Below are 26,512 nucleotides of genomic sequence, written 5' to 3'. Positions count from 1 at the left end.
AGCTTCAATCGTGCTGGTTAATTATTCTTGTTGCGCTCTACGAAGTTTCACTTTCTGCACATTCCTTAATCTTTTCTTCACTCAATCTAATGATCTGAACAGTAGAAAAAGTTCAGTTTAAGGCTTTGTTTTAATAAATACACTTGGTTCTAAAAATTGCTAGTTTGTTAAATTTTTCAGATTTCACTCCAGATATTGACACTAACTTCGTCCACGATATCCGATTCCTAAATGTGATATAATATTTTGATTATATACTTCAATTAGTCCATGAGAGTAGATCGTGTTTTCAAGGCAAGTCATGTTTGAATAGGCCGAATCAATATGGTGGCTAAGACCCCTGCGAGGCAAACTTTGGCTGACCAAGGATAAGCCTTTCATGGAGGGAAGCCATTAATTATCTTCAAAAGGGGTGTTTAAATTCACCCAAACACACAATTTTCATTCATGCACTACCTTGGAGTTCCCTAATTATGAATTCTAAATTTCAGGCCGCTCGGTTTCATGGTTTTGACACACACGCTAGGTTGACAGACTGACATTTATTAGTATAGATAAATTGCAGATCAACTCAATGGGAAGCCTGTGTTGGAGAGACACTTGCTTTTATTTTTATGGACTGGGAATTTATTTATTGCTGATATACATATGCTCTCATAAAAATATAGCTGCTTTTTTCATAATAAGGTACAAAGTTTGAAAAAAGTTTAAGGATAGTAACTTTTAATTTCTGTGATCTGATGTTTTTCACATTAATCACTGCATATACATAAACACTCAAATATCATGGGGGTTACATTCCAGGAAAATCCCGTGATGGTTAAAACCGCGTTTGGGAAAAGGGGGTATCGGTTTTTGAGAAAATATTGAGGAAGGTCGGCGGCAGCCAGAAGTAAACACATCACAATTGAAATAAACATGTAAAAGAAATAAAAACATTTTAACATTGAAATAAACATGTAAATAAAGTAAATAGAGTATAAAACAAAAAACAAAACAAGAGCTTTACCCTCTAAATTTATTCCAAAACGGTGAGGTGATTTTTTACAAAACGGTGAGGTGGGTGAGGATAAGAATACTACATACTCTTCCATAAGTAGAAAACACAAGACTTAGCTTGGAGATGATGATGCTGCTATAAGGGGAGGATGGAGGTGAGAAAGATGCTGATGTGGAACTTGTGATGGCTTTTGGATCATCGGGAGCATGACAAAGTCACCTGCATTGCCACAGAGAAGAAGGGTAAGACGATCCTTGGCCACCTTGACCCAGAGCAGATTTTTCCAGCTTGGACAGGAAGGTACGAGGTGGCATCCTCTTCCAAAATAATCTCCTCTTTTCGATGTTAAAAACTTGCTTCGGCATAAATCCCTTAACCTCGATCAGTTCTATGAGCTGCGGTGGGTAGTTTTTCGCAGCATCATGGCCTGCCTTGGTTGAACTGGATCGCGTTCAGCCCTGGGTGCTTCATGGAAATGTAGGTAAATCTGCAATGGTTTCTCCCATATCACTGGTCCATTCAAAGCGTTAAATCTGCAGTGGTTTTCTCCAGCGTCAGCAGTCCACGCAAAGGCCCTTTGTTTTATGTTTAGTCCTCGATCCAAACATTACGTGCTTTTTCCATCCTTTCAAAACGAGGATCACGGGTCTGGAACGAGACTTTTGCACTTTGCTGATGGGAACACTTGCACGGATATTTGACTTGTTTGCCGCACAGTTGATTAATTGATCCTGTCATGGTGACCTACAGATTCTTCACTTGCACCTCTTGCCAACGTATTTAACAACTCAATTTTTTTTCACACAATGTCATAACCTTTCTCTGCCTTTGGGTACAATTAAATTTGTCCATCGTTCTATGTTTTTGCACCATAACCAAGATTGGCCAAAATTAAATTCCACAACAACTAAATTGGAACACAATAGGTTGCCCACGGTGGGTGGAAACCCACAATATTAGAACCTGCGATAGTTGAGGGCTTACTGTACTTTCTACTTTTCAACAATACTATCTGACCACTGGTTTCCCACCAGAAAGAGAGCATCTGTAGTTTCATGGGGCAACTAAGCTGGATAGCATTAAAAAACGACAACATCATCAGCTGGGTCTCATGATGATTGTTTAAGTGATTAGAATCAAATGAAAAGTCTTTTTTTTTGGATGCATTGTCGAGGCTCGTATAAGAGCTAACACGCACAAACGTACAACAAGGGGAGCAGGAGACGAGAGGAGTGGGAGAGGGAAGAATAAAACAGTGGGGAACAGAGACATGAGGAGATCTGTGGAAGGGAGAGGGATGGGGGTGGGGTACACAGGGAAAACAAGATGGATACTACAGGACTTTCAGATCCTTGCATGACAGGGACTTTCAGAAAGGAAAGCAGGGAATTTGAAGGAGGTGGATTAGTGGGGGTAGAAAAGATTGTGGTTTTGGATGGGGGAAGATAAGAGATGGTAGTGAACAGCTCTTTTGAAGACCTGGAGGGAAGAGTGGGATTGAAGAGAGTGTGGGAGTTTGTTCCAGAGGTGGGGAAAAAAAGAGGAGCAGTGATTCTTGATTTTGGTAGTTTCACAAGAATGGGGTTAATGGCATACCTTGAGCACCCTGCGGAAATATGGGGGTGGCACATATATATATATATATATATATATATATATATATATATATATATATATATATATATATATATATATATATATATATATATATATATATATATATATATATATATATATATATATATCTCAGACAGAGTGTGGGGGAGGTGAGGCTGGAGAGGAGACTGTAGAAGACAGAAAAGACCACCGACCTGCCAGCAGTGAGAGACCCAAATTTCACAAGTCTTCCTTTCAGGCAATGGTAAAACATTGGAATGTTTGGGGAGGTGTGAGGAAAGAATCCAAATAGATAACTTTTCATTGCTAATTATGCTCAGTGTCGTTTTATTGGTTGTTTTGTTTAATAATCATGTTGATCGTTCTTTAGCCAAATTATAGGCCATTCTGTTTGTACACCCCTTGATCTGTAGGACCATAAGAGAATGTAGATCGAAATATTTGCTTACTAATGTTATGCTTTAAAAAAATTTGTTTGGTCTTTTGGACCCATGTTTGGTGAATTAACATCACAACATGTATGAACTGGAAAGGCACTCTGTGGAGTGCATACCTCTGCCGGGCTGAACAGTTTACGTTTTGTACCCACTGATAGGCCGGGTGTTCATCCGGGCCTCAACCAAAATCGAATCAGCTTGTTCTTGTGACATACCCAACCCATTCACCAAGTTTTGTCATAATCTGTCCATAACTTTTTGAAATATCATGTTTTATATCAGGGTTCATGTTGTTTTTGGCCCCATCTCTCAATGATGAAGAATCCCTTTAAGAATTGAAACAAATTCTCATGTCTGGATCTTCAACCAAATCGAATCAATTCGTCCTTTTCACACCAAGTTTCGTCCAAATCCGTCCCTAACTTTTTGATACATCCTGCTAACAGACAGGCAAACATACAGGGGGTGAAAACACAACTTCCGCTCACCTTCGGTGGCGGTGATAATGAGCACAAAGATATCTCGGCATGACAAACAATTTTACAGGTCGGAGGGTTGTAAAAAAATATACCATAGGATTGCAAAATGTTTTTCACCAGGTTTAAACCTCTGCACTTCAGCGACTTGTGCTGAGGAAACACCAGCACATTAATTTCAGGACATTTCATCTGATTCTTCACCATGGAAATGTGTATTTTAGGACGATGAGTGATCGCCCCTCTGTGAAATGCAATATGTCGGAGCAGGTTATTGTCTGGAAAGCAGTGCGTTAACTCGAGCAGCTGACATCGAAAATAGGACCCAGTTCGATTGCAAGCAGTTTGCCTGTTTGATATGGGTAACAGTGGGTGAAGCATAAACTCTCTTTTTATTAGCCTGTATGGCATGGTGCCAGAGAGAGTAGGCTGGAGTACTTACTGCCTGCTGATCTACCAGCTACAAATGAATGGTACCAGTCCCACTTTTTTTTTTAATCAGCCCAATTTGTGCAGCAAAATGCAACGCAATGTGGCAGGTTCAAAAAGTCTCATGAACATCCTGCTCCCCTTTCAATGGCAGGAAAGAATGCAAATTTTCAGTTAAGTCTTTTCAAAATATAAATTGAGGTTAAGTGCAATAGTTTTAACATGCTCATCCATATGGATGAAGACAAAAAAAAATTGGGGTACTTTTCTCTTAAATAGGGATGTTAGCTGCAGCCTTAAAGCAAGAGCATAATACAAGATTGGAGCCACAGCAGATCAGCAGCAACATTCACGGTCAGCAACACAGTCTCCCCTGCTCTCAGTTCCCAAGCGCTGTTTGTTCCCTTTGTAACCTCCAGCCTGAAGATGGGAGCAATCATTCTTGCGACGTGTGAAATGAAACACCAAGTATTGTGTTGTTTATGGAGTCGGGTTATGTTAGCGCTCTGGTCATGTGAAAATTTTCCAACGCTTGTGTATTTTTGATTTGGTTATTGCAGACGTTTCAGTTGGAAATACCGACAAGTTTCGGAATCTGTCTGGTTTGGCAAAATAAATCGAGTAAACCAATCATGGGGTTTATCCTCGAGAGTGAAATTGTGGAAATAGAATAAACAAACATGATTGGGATAATGTCCTTGAAGCAATGATGATAGAATGGGACATGGACATCGGTAGAAACGTAGGTAGGGAATTTAATTGGGTGATCTGTGGACATTGTGTGCATGCTTTGTTGTCTCAGTATCTTGACATTGATTCTCTGAGTTGTGGGTGTCTGTGTCTGTGTTAATTTCACGGTGTCTGTGTTAATCTAACCCTCACCAAACAAGCTCTCCCCTCTCACCCAAAAATCCCCATATGTTGTGACTGTTGATGTCCTGTCTGTGATTTATCTCTTTGCACTGCCCATACCCCTCCCCACCCCCTCCCTCTGCTTTCCCCACACTGTTCACCTTTCCTCTTCCTATTTAGTGAATGTCAGGTTGAATTTAGTTTGTGGTGTCTGGGATTGGTGTCGTGGGAAGCGAGTATGTTCATGAACTCGGTGATTGGCGTGTGGGCAGGTGACTATATGGTAGTGGGACAGGTATGATGGGCCTATTGGCCGCTCCTGTACTGAGTTTTCCTTCCGTAATTTATTTTCTCAGCTGCAAGTATGTATCTTATTATTATAATTTTAAATATTTATACTTCTATTATTTATAACATTGATAAAATGGTTGATTTTTTTTTATCACAAAAGCAGTTTGATAGGTTTGTAGCCTGATGACAAGTGATTCTACTTTTATTGTAACCAGATCACATACATTGATCAACAGACGTTGATGAGCAAACAGGCTATCTTCACTGCTCTTTCGGGACTATGGGCTAAATTTACTGAAAGGCATTTAAGAGTGAGGCAGTTAGACACTAGAATCGCTAATGGTGGGGAGTGATTATCTAATGCAGATCAAAACCTTATCACAAGCGATTGAAATAAAAAAGAAACTTCTCCATGTCGGTGAGGGCATGTTTGAGTGCTTTTAAGGGCTTGAAGCAAGCATTGCATGGCTTACAACTGTTGGTTTACATGGGGCGGTGAATATACATGCGTTGGAAATGCTTGAATTGGCTGAAGAGGCAGAAGAGGATATGAATTGGGCAGTTCACCAACATGCATTGAGAATCTTCGAGGATAGATAGCCCAGATCTGGATCCTCCAAAATTGAATCGGTTTGTTCTTGTCACCCAACTCATCCACCAAGTTTTGTCATCCGTCCACAACGTTTTGAGATATGCTATACTATCGAACCCTGACATTCACGGGGGATAAGTTTATGAAAAATACCATGAATGTTGGCGTCCGCGAATTGAATTTTTTCTTTTACTTTTTAGCTCGCCTGTTCGAAGAACAGAGAGCCATAGCGATACCCCCTGCGTGAGCATGAAAACGTTAAAGTTTTTGGTGCAAGTTATTTTTTCCTTTCTAATGTTTTTATCTACCACACTATTTTTTTTTATACGCCCTATATATATATATATATATATATATATATATATATATATATATATATATATATATATATATATATATATATATATATATATATATATATATATATATATATATATATATATATATATATATATATATATATATATATATATATAATCGGGGTGTATTATGTGATACCGGTCGTCTGTCTGTCTCTGTCTGTCTGTCCGTCCGTCCGTTCCTGTCTGCACTCTAACTCCCAAAGTTTTCAACTTTCACGTTTCATATTTGGTACATAGGTACAGACTGTGGAGACGGTGTGTCGCGACATACGTTCGTCATCTAAAGTGGTTGCCATGGCAACCAGGGTGCTGTTTTCCATGTCGCACAATTCTGTATATACCTTCTTGTTCGGGCGTGTATTGTGCTCACTTGCGCTCTTGTTACTGATTACAATATACAAATACATATATTACGTTAAAATTATACTTCACTGCAATGCCTTATAAAAATATTAATTATTAGACTTGTCTTTTAAAAACGATAAATGTATAAACAGGTGAGCATTGGATGGCTTTGACACCAACTCTCTGATATGACTCCGTTGACGAAGTCGTCAGTGACATTATGTTTTCAGGTTGTACATCTGTTGATGCTAATTTTCTGTTTTCTCTGCAACTGCTTATCTGATTGGCATGAAATTTTCACCCTTGGTGTGACTACTCATGTCAAATGTTTTTTTATGATTATGACATCATCAGTCATGTGGTGTGGCAGCCATGTTGGGAAAAAAGGAAAAACTTTGGACCTATGTATCTCTGAAACCGCTCCAAGGAAAAAATAGAAACTTGGCACATGTGAAGTACTCCCCATGGGAAACTGGTGTGGTATTTTTTGTGGTGATGTCATAAGTGGCTTCGGTAAGACGTCATAATTGCACACATTGAATGCTTTGTCCAATCAGTATGAAAATTTTTGAGGGTCATCTCAGGCTAAATTATAATGGGGGGGGGGGGGGGGTGAAAGATTGATGACGTCATCAGTCCGGTGGTTTGGCAGCCGTATTGTTTTTAACATACAAACCTTAAAAAATCTTCTCTGAAACGGCTGAACAGATTGAGGCGAAACTTTACAGGTCTAATCGGCTATCCACTTGTGATGTTATAGGTCACATGGTTTGGCAACTGTAATTTTTGTTTTTTTTGAAGAATAAACCTTTAAAAATCTACTTCTGCAGCATGACTTGTCAGATCGAGGGGAAACTTCACCCAGATGTTTCCCAAGCCTTGGGAATACCAAGGTGTTCACGAATAATTAATTGGTGACATGGTCTGACAGCCATATTAGTTTAAATGAAAATGTTTTTAAAAAAATCTTTCTCTTGAACCACTTCATCAACTGATGTGAAATGTCGCAGTTATGATCTAGTAGTCATGGGGAATACATGTTTTAAATTTCAACCTGATTGGATGCATGGTCTGGCAGCCAGAATTTTTTAATATTTTGAATCTGGGTTCAGGGATTGACATCAAATTTGGTACAATTATGTATAATGATGTATTAATGTGGGTGGAGACATATCTAATGACGTGATGACGAAGAGTGCCCTTCTAGTTTTTATTATTATTATTTTTAACATGGTCTAGGCTCGTGGAAGAGTGATAAAACAGAACAAATCAGGACACAACACAACAAAGGGAACAGCAAGAGAAAGCTCCGGCGCATGCTCGCTGCTCCTGCGCATGCTCCCATACCTGATCTGACCTATGATTTTATTCAGGACAGCACAGGTTTGCAAGAACAGCAGTAGCATTTCTACTTACCGAGAAGTACAATGTTATAATCATTAACTGAGCTATAAAATATGTGAAGCAATACAGAAAACATGTACATAGTAACAAGGAATAGCTCCTACTGCCTTCAGTAGAAGGTAGCTCAATTACCAACAGGATGCTGCAGAGGAAGCACAACTACCTTTGAGCTGTCTTGTCTTGGTTTGATTTCCGAATCGACAACAAACTGTCGGATTGGCGCTTCACAGATGGGGCTTGGTATCACAAAGTGCACCATCCCTCAGATCGACGATAAGCGAGGTGTCTCCATTCTGCTCGCATTAGCTGTGGGAGTTAAAGATCTCCCGGTGTCATTCGTGAAGATGCGGTGAGTTGTCATCAGTACCCTGAACAAATTACAAATTCTTGCCATCTTCAGTCAAATGCCAGGCCTGGCCCAGCCACTCCATGACAGATTTGAAGCAAAAAAACTTTCCAGAGCTGACCCCACGAGAAGGTGGGGATAATTGGGGATGGGGGGGGGTGTTAAAGAAGTAGTATTCGTACCATCACTTCTCCTGTATCACATTTGATGATTAACAATTAACTGCTGCATCCATTCGCTTGTGCTAATTTCAGGTCAGGTCTGGTATGGGAGCATGTTCCAGAACAGCACGTCGCTGCGTCCACTTTCCGCCGGTACTCCAGGGGCCTCCGTCTGGCCATCCCCCAGGCAGATGCCAGGCCCATCCCCATCTCCTTGAGATGATGGTCAACGTGTTGCAACCATGAGGCACGTGGTCGACCCACTGGCCTCCTCCACTCATGAGACTCCCTCGCTGATAGAATCTGGTGAGCAGGATCAGAGTCAGGAAAACGAGCCACATGTCCATACAGCCGTAACTGACGCTCACGGACCATGCAGGTAACAAATCTCATCCGAGTCTCTCTCAGCAACCGCTCGTTGGACATAAAATCCGACCAGCGATAGCCAAGGATTCTCCGAAGAGACCTGGTACCAAAGGAATTAAGTCTCCGTCTCAGATCCTTGGTCAGAGTCCAAGTCTCGCACCCATAGAGCAAGACTGGAAGTACCAAGGACCTGAAGACTCGGACTTTCGTCCTCCCGCACAGGTACCGGCAGCGCCACACCCCATGATCCAGTGAATCCATGACTCCCCAGGCCCGACCCAGACGTCTATTGACCTCTGGCTCGCAGCCAGCAGAGACATGAATATCACTGCCAAGGTAAGTGAATCTCTCCACGACCTCAACATCCTCACCACAAACAGACACAGACAGGACAGCAGCATCCAAGATGTCACCGAAAGCCTGGATCTTAGTTTTGACCCAAGAAACCCGTAATCCCAACGGCTCCGACTCCTCATTCAGCACCTCGAGGGCCCCCAAGAGGATGTCTAAAGTCTCCGCAAAGATGACTGCATCATCTGCAAAGTCAAGGTCCGAGATCTTGACATTCCCAAACGATGCACCGCAACTTGATCTCTCCAACATCCTCCCTAGAATCCAGTCCATACAAGTGCTGAAAAGTGTGGGGGCAAGTACACATCCCTGACGAACTCCAGTAACAACTGGAAATAAGTCAGAGATGGTACCACCACACTTAACAGCACTCTCAGTACCAGAGTAGAGTTCAGACATCAGATCGATCAGTTTTGGTGGCACCCCACGAAGACCAAGAATCCTCCAGAGGACATCCCGATTCACTGAATCGAACGCTTTACAGAGATCAACATAGGCTGCAAGCAGCCCCTGCCGAAACTCTCGTCTGTGTTCGGTGAGGACACGAAGTGCAAGGATACGGTCAATCGTTGACCTCTTTGGTGTAAAGCCTGACTGCTCTGGACGCTGGTGCTCAAGCAGATGGTGGCGAACCCTATCGAGAATTATCCGAGCAAAGACCTGCAACGGCACTGAGAGCAGCGTCACCCCTCGGTAGTTGTTGCAGTCTTGGCGATCACCCTTCCCTTTCCAGAGAGGGACAACAAGGCCCCTCTTCCAGTCAGTTGAGATGATGCCTGTGTTCCAGGCAGAGCACAAAACTGCATGCAACAACACGAGTGCAGCATTTCCACCAGCCTTGAGAAGTTCGGCATGGATGCCACAGATCCCTGGAGCTTTGCCCCGTTTCAACTGGTTCACCGCAGCCCATGTTTCCACAAGCGTAGGTGGACCACAGTTGATTCGAGGGTCAGCAACAGGGATTGTAACACCCTTGACGTCCAACTCAACAGTTGGGGGATCAGCCTGGTACAACCGCTCAAAGTAACCGGCCCAGCGGGCCTTCACTTCAGACTCCTCTGTCAAGAGCCTACCACTCTCTGCTCGAACTGCAGTGCTCCGAGGGATGGGCTTGGATGAACGTAATGCGCGAATTCCCTGTCAGTGGGACGAGAATCACCTGTCCACAGGTGATGCTCTACCCCCTCACAGATTCCTCGCACATAGGCTTCCTTGTCCACCCTCGGTGCACGTACAGTTTTACGCCTCAGCTCCCTGAACAGCTCAGCTCTGCCATTCAACCTGGCCCTGCGACTCTGGTCAATGGTATCCAGTGTCCCTTGAGAGACAAAATTCTTCTTTGCCCTGCGGTGAGCTCCAAGGCATCCACCGGCAACATCAAGGACGGTGGTCTTGAAGGCGCTCCACAACTCTTCAGGACCCCCCAAAGCACCCAGACCCCCCAAGTGTCCACTCAGCCTGTTCGCAAACTCCTCAGCTACTCTCTCATCCCTGAGCTTGGCAACATCCAGCCTCGGCTGGGATGGTACCATTCTCCAGGATTTAAGGTGCAGCTTTAGAGTTGCTACAACAAGCCTGTGGTCAGTATTGAGGAACTGAGCACTCCGGTAGACCCTGCAGTTCTGGATCACCCTCCAACGACCGTCAATGAGGACATGGTCAATCTCCTTTGCCACACCACCAGCGTTGGAATACCAAGTCCAGCGATGAGCTTGTGGGCGCTGAAACCATGAACCAGCCACCCTAAGTCCATGACTTCTTGCAAAGTCAAGGAACTTAGTGCCATTCTGGTTCATAGTTCCTGACCCATGGGGACCAACACACACCTCATAACCATCCCTATCAGTTCCAGTCGATGTATTGAAATCCCCCAAGACTAGAAGTGTATCTCGTCTGGGGCACTGATCAACCACAGACTCGAGTGTGGCGTAGAATGCATCCTTCACGGTGAGATCACTCGCCTCAGTCGGAGCATAAACAGAGACCAGGGAAATGACACCAAAGGAGTGACGAATCCTTAATCTCATAATACGCTCGTTGACCGGTGTTACCTCAATTATCATTGGGGTCAGCTTATTGGACACAGCTACAGCAACTCCTTGGGTATGGTAACCATCAGAGCGACCAGACCAATAGTAGGTGTAACCACCCACCATTATCTCGCCGCAATCCGGTCTCCGAACCTCAGAGAGAGCTGCAATCCCGATGTCCAAACGCTTGAGCTCAGATGATAACAGAGACAGGTGATCATCCTCTCTTAGGGATAGGACATTCCAGGCACCCACCCGAAGGGACCGCCTCAGGTTAACCCAAGGAGACCGCCGTCTGGTGGACGACACCTCAGCACCACTCCGACACACTCTCCCGCAATCTGACCCAGGGATGTTACCCCGTGGTTTCCCTCCTATCAAAGATTGGGGGTCCCGAAGGCTTTGCCCCAATCCCGTCATCCGGTGAGCTGCCCTGCGAAGGGAAGCTGCACAGGAGGTACTCCCACGGAGTGGGTTTTCAGATTTTTTTGCGTTTTTGCGTTTTTGCGTTTTGCGGAATGAAGGGTTTTACGGTGGCCGGAGTGCAAATCCTGCCACCAACCTCCTAATAAGAAGTGACCCAACTGCAGGAGGACGTCTGCAGACACAGTTGGGCACTAGATATGGATGGCCGTTGGCTCACAAGGAGCTCCTCCGCCCTTTGACAGGTTTTGTTTTTAATCCTGCTGGGTGTCCATATCCAAACACCCTCCTCACCAGAAAACCTGGTGGGGGAGACGGTTTAGTCGCCGACAACCCGACCATGGAACAGGTTAGTACAGGTTTACATGGTACCTGTAGCAGGTCACAGATCGAACCTGACCTGACAATGGCAACTGACCTGTTAATTTACTGTTTCTTAAAAATGGGGAAAGTACATTCAGAGCTTCCAATAACTCTTAACAGTGAACATTTCAACACAAAATTAAATCCTTTAAAATTAAGAGATTTTCCAATCCATTGGAACCCCATAAGTCTGCTGAGAGAAAAAAAAGAGAAGGCCCCTGCATCATTATGGCTTTACCTAAATTTTTAGCCAGCAGTGTGCAGGAAGGGAGGGGGTAAGGGGGGAAAGGCAGGGAGATGTATCAAATCATCATCTTCTTTGTTTGTGTGCAGCACAAGGCTGCGGTGTATCATCATCGGCTGAGAGCACAAAGGTGCCTTTGATGCAATTCCCTCTGCTGGTTATGAGAGCAATTTGGAATTTGGCCACGGTGTCAGCGATAGTTTGCGTACTCTTTGTGAAAGACACCATGGGATCTTGAACATCCACGAACGAATGCAGGTAGACAGGACGTCAATTCAACGTCCATCCGAGGGACGGTACACACATTGATGAATCGCCCTGCCTGTGAAACACCAGCATGACAGTTTATAGCTATGTCGGGATTCAAACCCAGGCGAGACAGCTTCGAGGTGAGTATGCATACCTCTAGGCCATCCTGTCAGTCCATGTATCTGATAACCAAAAGCTGCAGCCATGACTTGAAACACCAAATTCTTGTTTCGGATTTGAAGGTTAAAAAAATCAATTGTAGTTGAAATGGGATAAATCCAGAGAACTAATGTTGTATTCCATGCTAAGGACAGTTATTTTGTTTTCTCAGCGAGTCACACAACCAATAAAGTAATTTATATTGCTTGCCCTTTATAATTACTCGGCATATATTTTGTGAACAACAAATGATGGTACTCCAACCTTTTCACTATTTGTAATTTACTTTTTCTTTTTGTTTTTTCTTTTTCATCCAAAATCATGTTTGGATTCTCTTGGATCTCATCCTTTATTTTTGAACTTCTTGACACAAGTGTGTATCATAATTGTAAAACAGCCCTTTGGTGCATGTGACACACATTCTGGGAACGATCTCGTTTGGATACTTTTACATCGACAAAAGTGATGTGGATGTTAAGTTCCTCAATATTGGAATCTCAAGATGTGAGGTGGATTCTCAAGGACTGTCATTTTCCAACTGGTGGCATGTTGATTAATAATAATAAGAAGAAGAAGAACCACTCCTTTTGTGTCTTCAGATGCCTTGGTCTGCCAAAGCAATTTTCCATTGGCGAGGTGACACAATCCTGGATGGGTTGCTATGATGTAGGACACTCATGTGGCTCATTCTTCCCAGGAAGCTGGTACTCATTTTGTCATCTTGGGAAGGATGTCAGGCCGAGTCAACCCACCTGGTATTATTTTAACGGCACGTCAGGGGCTCAAACTCAGGAACCTAAAATCTTCAGCCAGCTACCTTAACTGTAAAGCCGATACCAGGCTTCAGCATGTTGGTGGGCTCCCCATTTTATCCAAGCTTACATCGGGCCTTGCTCCTACCTATACCCTCGCCAATCCCACCCCAGGTCGTATGCGTTCTTCAAAAAAAACCCTCACCTGCTCACCCTCCCAAAGTCTAGACTGGCTCTCCATATGCATTAAATAGTCTGCTTATTCTCCAGATTGTGGAATAGTTTTCCTGTGTTCGTTGTCTCTTCCTCTTCACTTCAATCTTTCAAACGTGCTGCTGCCCCTCACAACCCCATGCGTTCACCCATGAAGAACGTGCACCCATCTCTTCGGCACATGTTGATTCTTTTCCATTCTGTTCCACTGTGGGCCATTGTTGGTCGTCTTTTGTGTTTTCTTCCTTTTCCTCATCATTTATGTCCATCCCACCCTTCCCTGTCCATACCGTTTGGAGTCTGTAATGCTCCTGCCCTTTGTCATTAGGCATCTCCATGAGCCGATACCTTTGTATATAAAGTTAATGATGATAATGGGATTGGTACACAGAAAATAAATAAACAATTAAATTAACTTGTATGTGGTGAAAGCACAGGATTGATGGGTCAAATGACTTCTCCTGTGTCTAAGTGTCCTTGTATATCCTTATATAAATCGTGCAAACCGAAATGTGTTCCCATGGCATTTGTTTGTCTGGTTTGGAAGGTTAGGACTCTAGTGGGCAGTATAAGCACACCGAAAGTGTGAATCGTTGTGTGCGGATTATGCATTTGAGTGGATGTAGGAACATTACCATGGCTCCATGCAACTGTAATTGACTCTGTCGCTGCTTTCGCATATGGTGGACATTTGCACAACACAAGTAAAGCTGGCTGTCCTTTCTATAATTTTAGTTATCCTGAAAGATTCTGTCTTTTTTTTTTTCGATTTGGCTATTGTGAGCCAGTACCTTCTTCAAATCCCTCCTTGTGGGGTTAGTTATTCAATTAGCACTGCCTGCAGTGTGTGGGAGTGCAGGGATCTGGATGTTCCACAACCCTGATGTTTCAAATGGCATCCTATTGTATCCAAGTGTGCTTTAAAGATCAGACGAGCATTTTGTACTGCTTGGCATGCTACATAACTGCATTTCCATTGCCACTCCTTTGGAGGAGACAAAACAGCTGTAGCCAAATATTGTTGAGGTGTGATGAGATTTTTGATAAAAGTTGTGGCTGACTCAATATCCAACCACCTAAAAGGCTTTCAAGTATCGTTGTCACTGCCACTACTTTTCTTCCCTATATTCAAATGTGTTGCACATTTACTTGTATTCCTTTCTCTACCTTCATCATTTCAATTAAAAATTCATGTCAAATTATTAATCCCTCAGATAAATTATGAAGGTTGGTTATCGATTGGATGTTGAATGTACACTGCCCAAAGTCGTCATGTATACCCATCAATACTAGCTTTAAAAGTGAGAGGGTAGGGGAACAATTCTGGAAGAAGTAGTTTTCAGTGTAATTCCCTTTAACGCTTTGGGACTGACTATCTGTGAACTTCCTGACCCAGATCTCAACCAACTGTAATCCATCTCTTTTGGATCTGATTTTGACCAATTTCCCTGAAAATATCTGCTGTTCTTCCTCTGCTACAATCAGTTCAATTGACCGCGTGCTTGTCAAAGTAGACATCTCGATGGCTGTTTTTAGAGAACCACCTCAGCACCGTCGAGTCTGGCATTTCACTCAGGCCGACTGGCAGGGACTTCAAGCAGCCATCAAACTTGTACACTGGTCTCCCATTTCTACTTTCTCTGAAATCAACTCATCCTGGGAATTCCTTCAAAGAAATTTGCTCTCTCTCTCATGTACAGATTTATCCCATCTCATCTTCAGTTGTCTTACCCTTCCTCCTGCCCATGGTACAGTGAAGTTTGTAGCAAGACTATTGTTCTGAAACAGCTTGCCTTTACCTCATGGAAGGTAAATCCAACTGAAGGCAATCTCAGTTCCTTCCACAAAGCTTGGCACAAGCATGTCTAAAGGCCCAGTCACACCTTGACGTTTTAGCCAGCTTATGCCGATTTTTGGAAAATTTGTCTAAAACGCTGGTACACGTCGAATACATTATGGGTAAGTTTTGATAACATTGAGAGCACGCTGAAAAACACTGCCATACGTCGTTGTACGCTGGCTTTAAACGTTGTACTTTTCGGTTGTCCTCAAATTTTCCATGCTTGAAATTTTAAGATTTATGCCAGCGTATGACTCACACGTTCCGCATAAAGCTGGCCATAAGTTGTAGGCACATTCCGCGATCATTGACACACGTCGACACACGTTACTTGTAAGTTACTCATAAGTCGAAACACGTCGAGGTAATGTTTAGCGTACCCGAAACTTATTTCTAACCTATGATTAACGTGTTGTACTCACGTTACACGATCGGTGACACACATCGACACGCGTTACTTGTAAGGTGCTCATAAGTCGAAACACGTCAATGGAATGGTTAGCGTCAGTGTTCCAGACTCCCTGGTTTTTTTTTTTCTTCCTTCCTTCGGTATGATGATTTTAACACTTCGGTTTCTAGTGCGGTTATAATATAATATAATTAATAGGCTGCCGCTCAACGATTTAAATCATAACCGTCACACTGAAGAAAAAAAAAAAAAAAGGAGTCTGGAACACTGACGCTAACCATTACCTTGACGTGTTTCGACTTATGAGTACCTTTCAAGTAACGTGTGTCTGTGTGTCAATGATCGCAAATCGTGCGTATAACTTATTCCCATCGCATGCGGAGCGTGTGTCATACAGCAAGTACGTCGTAAAATTTTCAACACGTTTAAAATCACAAGACTTACTCCATTTAATACGACGTATGATAGCGTACTTTAGCATTCTATTCACGCATACCAAACTTACCCATACCGTATTCGACGTGCGCCAGCGTTTTAGACGCATTTTTCAGAGGTCGGCATACGCTGGCAATATCGCCAAGGTGTGACTGCGATGTTGACACTTCCATTTCTGCGGCGGTTATGATTTGAATCGTTGTGCGGCAGCCTTTTCATAACCTACGCCACGTCATCGTCGGCGATGCGTGCAGCGCGCTATGCATAAGTTAGACTATCGTTGGGCAGATGTTGTGAAGGCCGACAACAGGTTCAGCATTCGTTGGTATAAGTTATCTGTAACACAACGAAACGTTCTGTGTCCGTTTCTAATACGTTATGCATAAGACCAAGTCGTTATGAATACGTCCAAATTAAAAAAAAAAAACACCAAAAGTTCAACGTAAGCCAGCGTTTTACATACATTTTAATACGTTGCCATTGCTGGCTAAAACGTCAAGGTGTGACTGGGCCTTAACGTCAGGAGAGCCAGAAAACAATATCTTTCGAATCTCAAGTCTGAACTCGCAAACCCATCTCCCTCCTCCAAATCCTGGTGGCTTCTGGTTAAGTCTGTTTCTGGTGTATATTCCCTCTCCAGTCAAGATAGTACCGGTCCGTACTGACCAGTACCTCTCCAGTACCGGTCAAGATAGCATCAGCCCACTTCGGTGTCCTAAAAACCTGCTCTACTGCTCTTGCTCACCCTCTCTCTGTTCTATTCTATTCACCCTCTCATTCACTCAAGGTTTTCTGCCTTTTGCTTGGAAATCAGCAAACATGAGCGCTCTGCATCAAAAAAGGTGCAAAAACAGATTCCTGCAACTCCAGACCAATCAGCCTTCTCCCAATCATCAGCAAGATTATGGAATCAATCTTTGCTTCTGAAATGAAATCTTTCCTCTTCTCCAATGGCTTGATTTCCAATCATCAATTTGGATTCAGACCAGGACACTCTACCCTGGATATGCTGCTTCTACTTTCCCAACAATGGATGGAGGTCCTCAATGTCAGACGTGAGATCAGAGCCATCTCCCTAGACATATCGTGAGCTTTCAATATGGTCTGGCATCCTGCCATGCTCACCAAACTCTATTTATGGTATCCAAGGCAATCTCAACTCATGGCTCACAGACTTCCTCTCCTGTCACAGTTAACATGTGGCCCTTAATGGAATTCTCTTATCCCTTCTTCATGTCCAGGCTTGAGTATCTCGAAGGGTTCTGAGCCCTGTGCTTTTTATGGTTTTCATCAATGATCTCTCTCACTCTCTGGAAAATCCTCTTTATCTCTTTGCTGATGACTCCACCCTCTGCCGTACCATCTGTCATCCCTCAGATCGGCAAGCAGCAGCTTCTTCACTCTCTGCAGATCTGGATAAAATCACAAACTGGTCCAACACATGGAACATGTCTTTCAATCCTGACAAATCTCATATTCTATGTCTCTCCAAAAGGACCATCTGGAACCCCCCCTCCCATCCCCCTTCCTCCCACCCCCTCCCCCCCCATCTACTTTCTCAACAATCCTCTTGAAGAAGTCCTTTCATTCAAGCTTCTGGGTCTCACTATCTGCCATGATCTTTCCTAGGAAAGCCACATTTCCAAGCTGTCCTCCAAAGCCAGTGGACATCTTGGCATCCTCTGTCATGAATAGTCCTTCCTTGGCACACCTGAGCTCCTGACCACATACAAAGCTTTCATCTGCAGCCTGATGGAGTACTGCTCTGCCCTCTGGGCTGGTGATTCCACCTCACACCTTTCTCAGTTTCACGCTGTGGAAAGCAAGGCTTTTAGTATCATTGGCATTCTCCCGCAATGAAGCTGAGTCTTTGGGTCTATCACTATCTCACCGCAGGCATGGTGGTGGTCTTTCTGTCTTCTACTGTCTCCTCTCTGGCCTCCTCCCCCCCCCTCCGCCCTGTCTTTGATCTGCTTCGCCCATATTTCCGCAGGGCGCTCAAGGTCCGCCATTAACCCCATTCTGGTGAAACTACCAAAATCAAAAATCACTGCTCCTCTTTTTTCCCCACCTCTGGAACAAACTGCCACACTCTCTTCAATCCCACTCTTCCCTCCAGGTCTTCAAAACAGCTGTTCACCACCATCTCTTATCTTTCCCCATCCAAAACCTCGATCTTTTCTACCCCCGTTAATGCATGCCAAACCCACCTCCTTCAAATTCCCTGCTCTCCTACCTGAACGTCCCTGTAGTACCATCTTGTTACCCCGTGTACACCGTCCCATTCCTCTCCCTTCCACAGATCTAATGTCTCTGTTCCCCACTGTTTTGTGCTTCCCTTGTCTCTTGCTCCCTTTGTTATACGTTCTCTGTGTTAGCTCTTATACGAGCCTCGACATTGTATACCAAAAAAAACCAAAACCCCTTGATGTTTGTCGCTCAGCCAAAGTTTTCATTTTATTGGTATGATGGTTGTTATCACCATTGTTGTTGTTATGGTTCTCTGGCAGATGTTTCGAGAGACTGACGAGTTGGAGGAGAAACATCGAATCCAAATGGTGCTGGGAGCAGCTTCCAGCAGTGAGCTCTTGCAGCGAGCCTTAGATTTTTCGCTGTCGGTAGGTCTTTTATGCTGTACAACCTGCGTTGCACCTCCAATGCGAAGGAAAATTGCTGCACGGCCCACTCTCGCCATTTTTACAAAATGCATTCAACATCATGAGTTCGTCAATCTGTCACACTAAAGGGGGATTTCAAATGCTTCATTCCCTCCACAGCTCCTTGGTTCCAGGCCATCTGCACCTACCCCATTTTAATCATTTTCCTTCAGTCCTACTTCTCTTCGATCCTGCAGTCTGGTGGCATCCTTCTTTGTTTCAGCATTTAACCTCTGCGTACTTGGCCAACTGGACGTACCATCTTCCGCAATTCGTTGGTGGACGTTAAAGATCCCACGGTGTCCATCGTTAAGAGTAGGCGAGCTATCGGCGGCACCCTGAACAAATGCCAAATTCCTGCCCTGACTTCCTGTGTCAGAGTGGTGACCCATCCAGGATTGTAACCCGAGCCAGAGAAACTGCTTCGGCAGCACTGACGCTCTGTATAGAGCATGGTCCGTGATTCAATTTGATATTTGGCCACCTTGGAGTTGTCATCCCCGGCACATGGCTGAGCTCTGACTTGCACGTGAAAAATGTGATGTGATGTACTACTGTCTGTTATGTCAACGATTCTATGCACATCCTTCTCACTCATCTCTTGGTATGCTCACAGGATGAGGTCCGCTCCCAGGATACGGTGTTTGTGATTGCCAGTGTGGCTGGACAGAGTCGCTTGGGCATGGGAATGGCCTGGGATTTTGTGCGAGAGAACTGGATGGAGCTGAATGGACGTTATCAGGGCACCAGCATGTTGGGGCATCTCGTCTGGGTATATGCTTTTGGCTGCTTCATCTCCCTCACCTTTTAATTTATTTTTCTCTCAAATATTTTAATCAGTGATGTAATTCATGAACAACACAAGCTTAACATCTAACATGAAACATGTGCTCTCTGCATTGATTTTTTTGTTGTTGTCAGACTGCTGGAAACTTTGCTTCTGAAGAAAGAGCACTGGAAGTGAAGGTGAGCATCATGCAGTGGATGGAGATTTCCATTAAGAATCATCGGTCATGTCAGTCGGGCTTGAATGGAAATGGAAAATAATGAAGTACTAAAGCGTGTTCACACATGCCAAGAATTTTTTTTTATATTTTTTTTAATTTACAAGCAACTCTGGATGGTATTGTCAGGGCAAAGTGGGGTGGGGGAGTGGGGGAGGTTTTTGCACCTTTATACAATACTCAACTTCATAATAATCCACTTTTCAGATCAAAACAAATCAAGCAATCTCTGTAAATTTGAGACATTTTTATGATGCTTGATTGCATTTCCAAATCTCCCACACAACACCTGTTTTTGTTTGTTTTATTACCCGGTGTTATGTCTGGTTTTTGTTTTGTTTTACCTATTTGTTTTTGTCTACATGTTCCCTTTTTACACTCCAGCACTTAGACGTCTCTAAAAAAATACTCTTGTTCACATTCTCCAGCACAGTCTTATGAGCCAAAGCTTTCTTGGTATGCAGTTCGCATCTGTATCCTTTACGCCAGGCACGCTGCATTCTCCTTGTTGGCATTGGGACCGTTGATTCGCAATGAAACTGTCACATCACAACTCCATCGTCAGAAAGACTAGACCTATGTGTTGGCAGGTCATCATTCTGCATCTCTGTGCGTGACCTGCTAGTTGGAGCCTCATCAAACTTGCATGATGCTGTTTCAACTCTGCAGCTGTGTTCTGGCAGATCACACGTAAGGAACGACAGCTTGACTGAGCTTCCAATTCCGGGTTGTTTGCCAAAGTTTCAGTTTGGAAAATGCTGTCACTGGTGAAAATGCATTTGCAATCCTCAGTTTGAGCAGATATGCTTGGCAGATTTTCACTCCCACTTGGAGGGAGATAGAGGGATATAAAGATAGATGTGAATAATTACTTCAGCTTATCGAGTGCCTGATTCAATGACTGTCTGCATCATCGACCGGACAACATCCATCGAGGTTTCAATTCCAGAACCTCTGCGAACAGTGGGTCCACAACCATTGTTGTATCTAAAGATTACCCAATCGGGCAGAGTGATTGATTGGTTGACCTTCGGATTGGATGCAAGAAACGCTCTTGCTACTATACCAGCAAGGCATTTTGTCAGTATGGAACACATTTACCACAACGAGATGGCACCACATGTTGTACAAACAAAAACGAACCTCTGCTTGGAAGAGACAGGAGTGGGTTGCGGCTTCATTCCTGACCATCACAGAATCCTGGCACGAGCATCATCGAACATGTCTGGGAACATGTTCCAGTCGTTGTGTGGGGGGGGGGGGGAACTCTGCCAAATAATATGCAAGAGCTGCAACAAAATCTGGATCAGGCTGTCATAAAGGTATGGAATACTGTTGATTTTGTGTATGTGTTTAAGCCATGTTTGTTGCCAAAGAATGTGGGACAGCATTGGCAAGACACATTGTTATCATGTGTTTGCTGATGGGACTGCCTCACAGTAGATCACCAACGAAGAAAGCTGCCAAACAGTTTACAAAGACTGTACGACTGATAATGCTGTGTGGAAATCTACTCTCATTCTTAGGTCAACTCACTGACCTAATATATCCGTTCGATGTCCTCAGATCCGTCTGTCTGTCCTATCTGTCCTGGCTGTCCGTCTGTCAACAATTTTTATTTTTGTATCTCCTCCTAGACGTCTCATCCGATTGAGTTTTAACTTGACACGATGATAATACTATTTGCTCTCTATAGATCGTCTGAGCACTTTTTCGCATTTTCGCCTCGGGGGTCAAGGTTACAGGGTCAAGTGCAAAATGACCGATTGGTCGAATGGCCTATAAGGAAGCATCGGATGGCTATAATGCATAATGGGTTTCATCGGGATTATTAATAAGATTTAATTCGACCAACTAGTTTCTCGTTAGCTCTGTCGTCTGGCTCTGTTTATTGGGCAACACGAGGTCCGCTGACTTCAACACGGCTTTGCGTGGTTATTTTAAGTTCAATTTAAATTTTGTTTTCACTTTTCATCGTCGCTAAGGTTGATTCACACTCTTTTGAATCAAGTTTTGTGAAAATTGAATGTTTATATCCTCGGTCTGTGTGGAATGCATTTCAGCGAGGGGAAGCTTCCATGGCTTCCATCCGTTTCTATGCCATATAACGATACGAGGCTGTCTTAAGTTCTAGTTTATTTCTGTTTTCACTGTTAGGACCTTCTGGTGCAGCTACACGTTTAATGAAGATAATTTTCGTGCAAATCCGCTCAGAAACACATTTTTTCATGAGGAAAATATATTCAATTCAAATAACCATGACACTCTGGATGGGACACCACATGCTTTCCGTTCACTGCTTTACCTCGTAACCTGTCCTCCCGAGGGACCGCTTATTCGTAGCGTCTGAGATTCATGTTCATATTTTAGATGGTTTGGGGATGTGCTCTACAAGTATCTGGAAGAATTCCGGTGAAAAACGGACGTTTTAAGATTTTGTTCGGGCAATTCCATCTGCCGGTGAGCTGACTGGTCACGTGACTTCGCGCAGTGATTGAGCTTCTCGGTGGCCCGAGGGTCCTTTTTAGTTGGGGTCCGGCTCTTTCCTGGATACAGCCATTAAATGCACACACTTAGAGTATTTATTTCACGGCCATAAACGCGGGTTTGAAAATTGTATAATGATGCTGGGAATGATTCCTAGAATATGGAGATTTTTGCTTCGAGCAGCCTCGCGCATTTATTGTAAATTCATTTTGAATTCTCTTTTCACTTTCCTGAGTCGCTAAGGTTGATTAACACTCGGTTGCATCAAGTTTTGTATCCGAGCTGACCGTCAAACCCGCTCGGGTGTATTATTTTTCTTGTCTTTGTGAAGCATGACGGTTGACTAACTCAAAATACTTGTGGATGAGTTGTCTGTTCGACACCTGGTAAAATTTAATCTCGATAGGATGCTGACATTTTGGCAATATGAGGTGTAGTCATTGTGTTTTCTTGGTGACATTAAGCCGGATAAAAAAAGCTTTAGGCTTGTGGAATCCAAGAGTATCTTTTATATACAATAGCAGACTTTTGGGCAATGGGAAAAGATGAATATATTAGATTTGAAGTAATGTGCATGAAGTTAAACTATTTACATAATCTGCTCCTTTTAAATAAGTATTTGTTAATTATCATGGACAAACAAAGAATGAATGCCCAGTGTACAGTATTTTTCTTTTGTGACTTGAAATACCGGCTTCCACAAGGAGGCACTATATGATCAACATTTACAGAGAGAATTGGGGTCCTCCCTCCACCCCTCCCCCCAACCTGAATCCTGGGGGCTATTAATTATAGTGGATTATGCTGTGTTCCACCACCATGAGTTATCTATCTTATAAAGTTGGAGTTTCCGTCTGTCCGTCTATCCCTGAACTACGTCAGTTTTGAGGCCAGTCCATCAAACCTTCTTTGGAACGTTTTGGAGTCCCAGCGGATGTCCTCAGGTGGGTGGGAGGTTTCATAAATTCCTCAACACAATTATGATTTTGACTTTCGATCTGTACGAAGCTGCTCACGATCGAGAAGTAAACCCAATCACGGGTTCGGCAGAAACATTCGCCGGTTTGATAATATCTCAATAGAATTGTGATTTTAATTTCCCACCCGAACGACCCCGCTTTTATCCATTCTAAAAGTGAGTGGGAGGTTTCATAAATTTCTCAATACAATTATCATTACTTGCAAAATGGAAGATTTTTGAACAGGATTTGCATGTTGCGTTACTGAATTGGGAAAGCAACTATTTTTGAGGTCAAAAGGTCAAAGGTCAGTTTTAGGTCAAACCTCTAAAATCATCAATTTCAATCTGAAAAAAATTCATTTTCATCAGATTTACCTGAGCTTTGATTATGATTGTCAATTTTATTCTTAATGAAGTGGACAATTTGATGTATCCATGGCAACCGATGAAGAGGGGGTGGATTTTGCAAGTATCGTGCTCTGCACGATGACTTTTTCTTGTTTTAATTTTCGATCCACACAAAGTGTTTTGTATCCACATTTTCTTGCCAGCAGATTCATCTGTATTGGGCGTCGCGTAAGAACAGCGTCTGTATTTTTTGACCTCATGAGTGTATTTTGTTATATTAATGGTATAGTATTAATTTGTGATTGGAATGATGCTGTTTGGAATGAAAATATAGAGAGATTGAGTTTAAAGCAGAATGAAGAAATTATGTGAGGGTTTCCACCAGTGACATTCACAGATTTGGCATTTGCAGTTTCAGCATTGTGACATCATAGAAATATTACCCACCTTACTTCTTTCGGGGTCAGCTGCAGTAAGTTAATTATTATTATTTTTGTCCAAGTCCTTCACAAACCGACTGTTCAGCCCCCTCCCATGCATAGCATGTGCACCTCACTAACATTTATTTAAATGGAGTTCACTGGTGAGCATCATTCATTTTACATGATAGGTGTATGCAGAGGGATCCAAGTGATTTTTCAAGGTTTTATGCAATCTTGAACCCATATAACTCAGTTAGTTATTATTTCAGTGATTGGCAAAGCTGATTACTGTTTTCTTAAAGACTGCATCTCAGTTCTAGCTGAATTTGAAAAAAATGGACAAACAAAAAAAGCATTCACCAGCAACTGCCACTATGGGCATAAAAGGGTGAGGGATCATCAACGCATTTGTTGAATAGCTCATGGTCTTACATTGATTGGAGGAAGGTGATACCCTGATGCAATACCTCGGCTTAGAGGCTGAAAGTCTTTAAGCCATGGGTTATAACTCTCTTCGCGGGAAGTCACAGCTGTGAAGCAGGTGTACAAATTGTTGAACGGTTGACAATATTATAACGTGTACACAGTGACATGAAAAGCGGTTTTAACCATTAGGTCACGATGCCTTTTTGTCGATGACTTGATTTAAGCAGAACTTGGCATCATTAGCCAAGAAAGCAATAATTGTGAAGCTCATTTCATTTTGTATTTCCTTGTTGTAATTTTTTTTTCCTTTATTGCAAATTGTTTAAAATTGTTTTTCACCACCTTCCTCAACCCCCAACACGCCCTTCCCCCACCCTCCCACTCTCCACTTCAATTCCAACCTTCACCAACCCCAAGGCGTTCTTTGACACACATCCTGTGCCATCGGCTGAGCGTGCGGTACAGCAAGCGATGGAGAACATCAGGCTAAATGCGGCGTGGCTGGAGCGTGATGGCGCTGCATTGAAAGCTTTCCTCGAGGAGAGGAGTACGCGTGGTGGTGACACCTCTGCCGTTTGTGCGTAAAATGTCTGGTCCATAGGATGGGAGTAACATTGAGAGGATTAAAAAAAAAAAACAATAAAGAAAAGAGGGGAGCTTTCAAATGGGCTGCAGCGAGCCAGTTTGTAGATCAATGTGATGTCTTCAAGGATCTGCAGCAGCCAGATTATGGATTTTTATATGTTTTTTCTTACACAACGTTTGTTCTCTTTTGAGAATCGATTTCAAGGTGTGGGAGATGGGTGAGGAAGTTAGCGTTGCTATATGTATGTTGATCATGTGTACTTTGTCATTTTTAGAAGATTCGCACTGTCCAAGGGATTCCTCTGTCTCCCTTCCCTCCCCCCACTCTATGCTTATAAAAAGCGATTTGGGTTTTCACCTGTTTGCCCTTTCTCCGATGCTGAGCGGCGACCCAGTCGGCTTGCATGTACTAGCTTGAGGTGAGTGGGAGGTACATTGTGGACAATCATGAGTTTGAATCCTGCTGTGCCAGCTGTGGTTATCCTGGTGATCTACCTGCCACTTTCGTGGCATTTGCTCGGCCACGAGTTAACACAATAAATGTTTGTGATGGGACTTTCTGTCGTGTCCACGTGCTTGGAGTGGATGTAGTGTATTGCGAGATTCAGTGTGGTCTTTGCCCAAAAGATGACGTGCAGCAATGAATTCAGTCATACTTAAGATTGGTAGGGGGCGATCGGGCGATCAGGTGGTTTGTGCAGCATCGTGCTACTTTGAAGCGGGTGGACCTATGATAGAGTCAAAATGTTTTGCCCCAAGAAAAAATCAAAAAGCAATTAAAATCACTTCTATGCCAATGACGTCAGAAAAGTCACGCACCACTGGGAAAAATATGTAACAGAAAATGACTTACCTCCATGCCGATCGATCACGCAGGACAATTCATTTATCCATTGCCAGTGAAAAACCTTGATATATTTTATTGACTCATAATTATTCAACACGAGTAACGACTCCTTTTAAAAATAAAAATAGGTGACAATTCCTGAAAAATCAGATTCCCTTATTCATCAGCAACATGTACGTTGTGTTTATGGGTTTGTAACGTCATCGTAGGTCAAAATTTCAAATAAGTTGAGATCGTCATGGTATTTCCCTTCCAGATTCTCCTCGTTCGCATGTTTAAACAGCCCTTACCAATAAAGCTTTGTACAAACATGGATGGTTTCTCGCACTGAAAACCATTTATTTAGTTTTCCCATTTTGCATTGTTGTCGAGAGGACAACCATTATCGAGTCGAGAGGATAAGCCATTATCAAGTGGTTGATCTCTTGATTCATTAATAATGCTTTTGTCTCTGCACTTAATGTTTTATGAGAGTGTGCTTTCTGCAAAAGGCACATGATCCGACAAAAAAGTTATGGGACACCCTAATCCCATTGTGAGAATTGAACACATCCATCTGATTAGCATAACTGAATTATCAAAACAAAACTGTAGGTATATACTGAACAAAAAGGTAATTGTTCAGTTTC

The 26,512-nt window shown here is 43.1% G+C and overlaps 1 protein-coding gene across 1 annotated transcript in view; it reads left to right on the top strand.

The window, feature by feature from the left end:
• The window catches only part of LOC147031492 (puromycin-sensitive aminopeptidase-like), a 131,403-nt gene extending 105,812 nt beyond the window's left edge, over positions 1–25,591 (top strand). Inside the window, exons 20-23 of the mRNA XM_085864090.1 lie at positions 18,657–18,764; positions 19,420–19,575; positions 19,725–19,769; positions 24,869–25,591. Of these exons, the coding sequence (XP_085720216.1) occupies positions 18,657–18,764; positions 19,420–19,575; positions 19,725–19,769; positions 24,869–25,036 (477 nt within the window). The 3' untranslated portion in view covers positions 25,037–25,591. The remainder of the gene's footprint in view (positions 1–18,656; positions 18,765–19,419; positions 19,576–19,724; positions 19,770–24,868) is intronic.
• The last annotated feature ends 921 nt before the right edge of the window (positions 25,592–26,512 follow it).

The sequence above is a fragment of the Eptatretus burgeri genome, chromosome 2, assembly GCF_056783735.1.
Source record: "Eptatretus burgeri isolate ZD-2024b chromosome 2, Ebu_testis_v1, whole genome shotgun sequence".
Classification (NCBI taxonomy): Eukaryota; Metazoa; Chordata; class Myxini; order Myxiniformes; family Myxinidae; genus Eptatretus; species Eptatretus burgeri.
The sequence above is the reverse complement of the archived record's forward strand: the minus strand, read 5'-3'. Positions and strand labels throughout refer to the sequence as shown.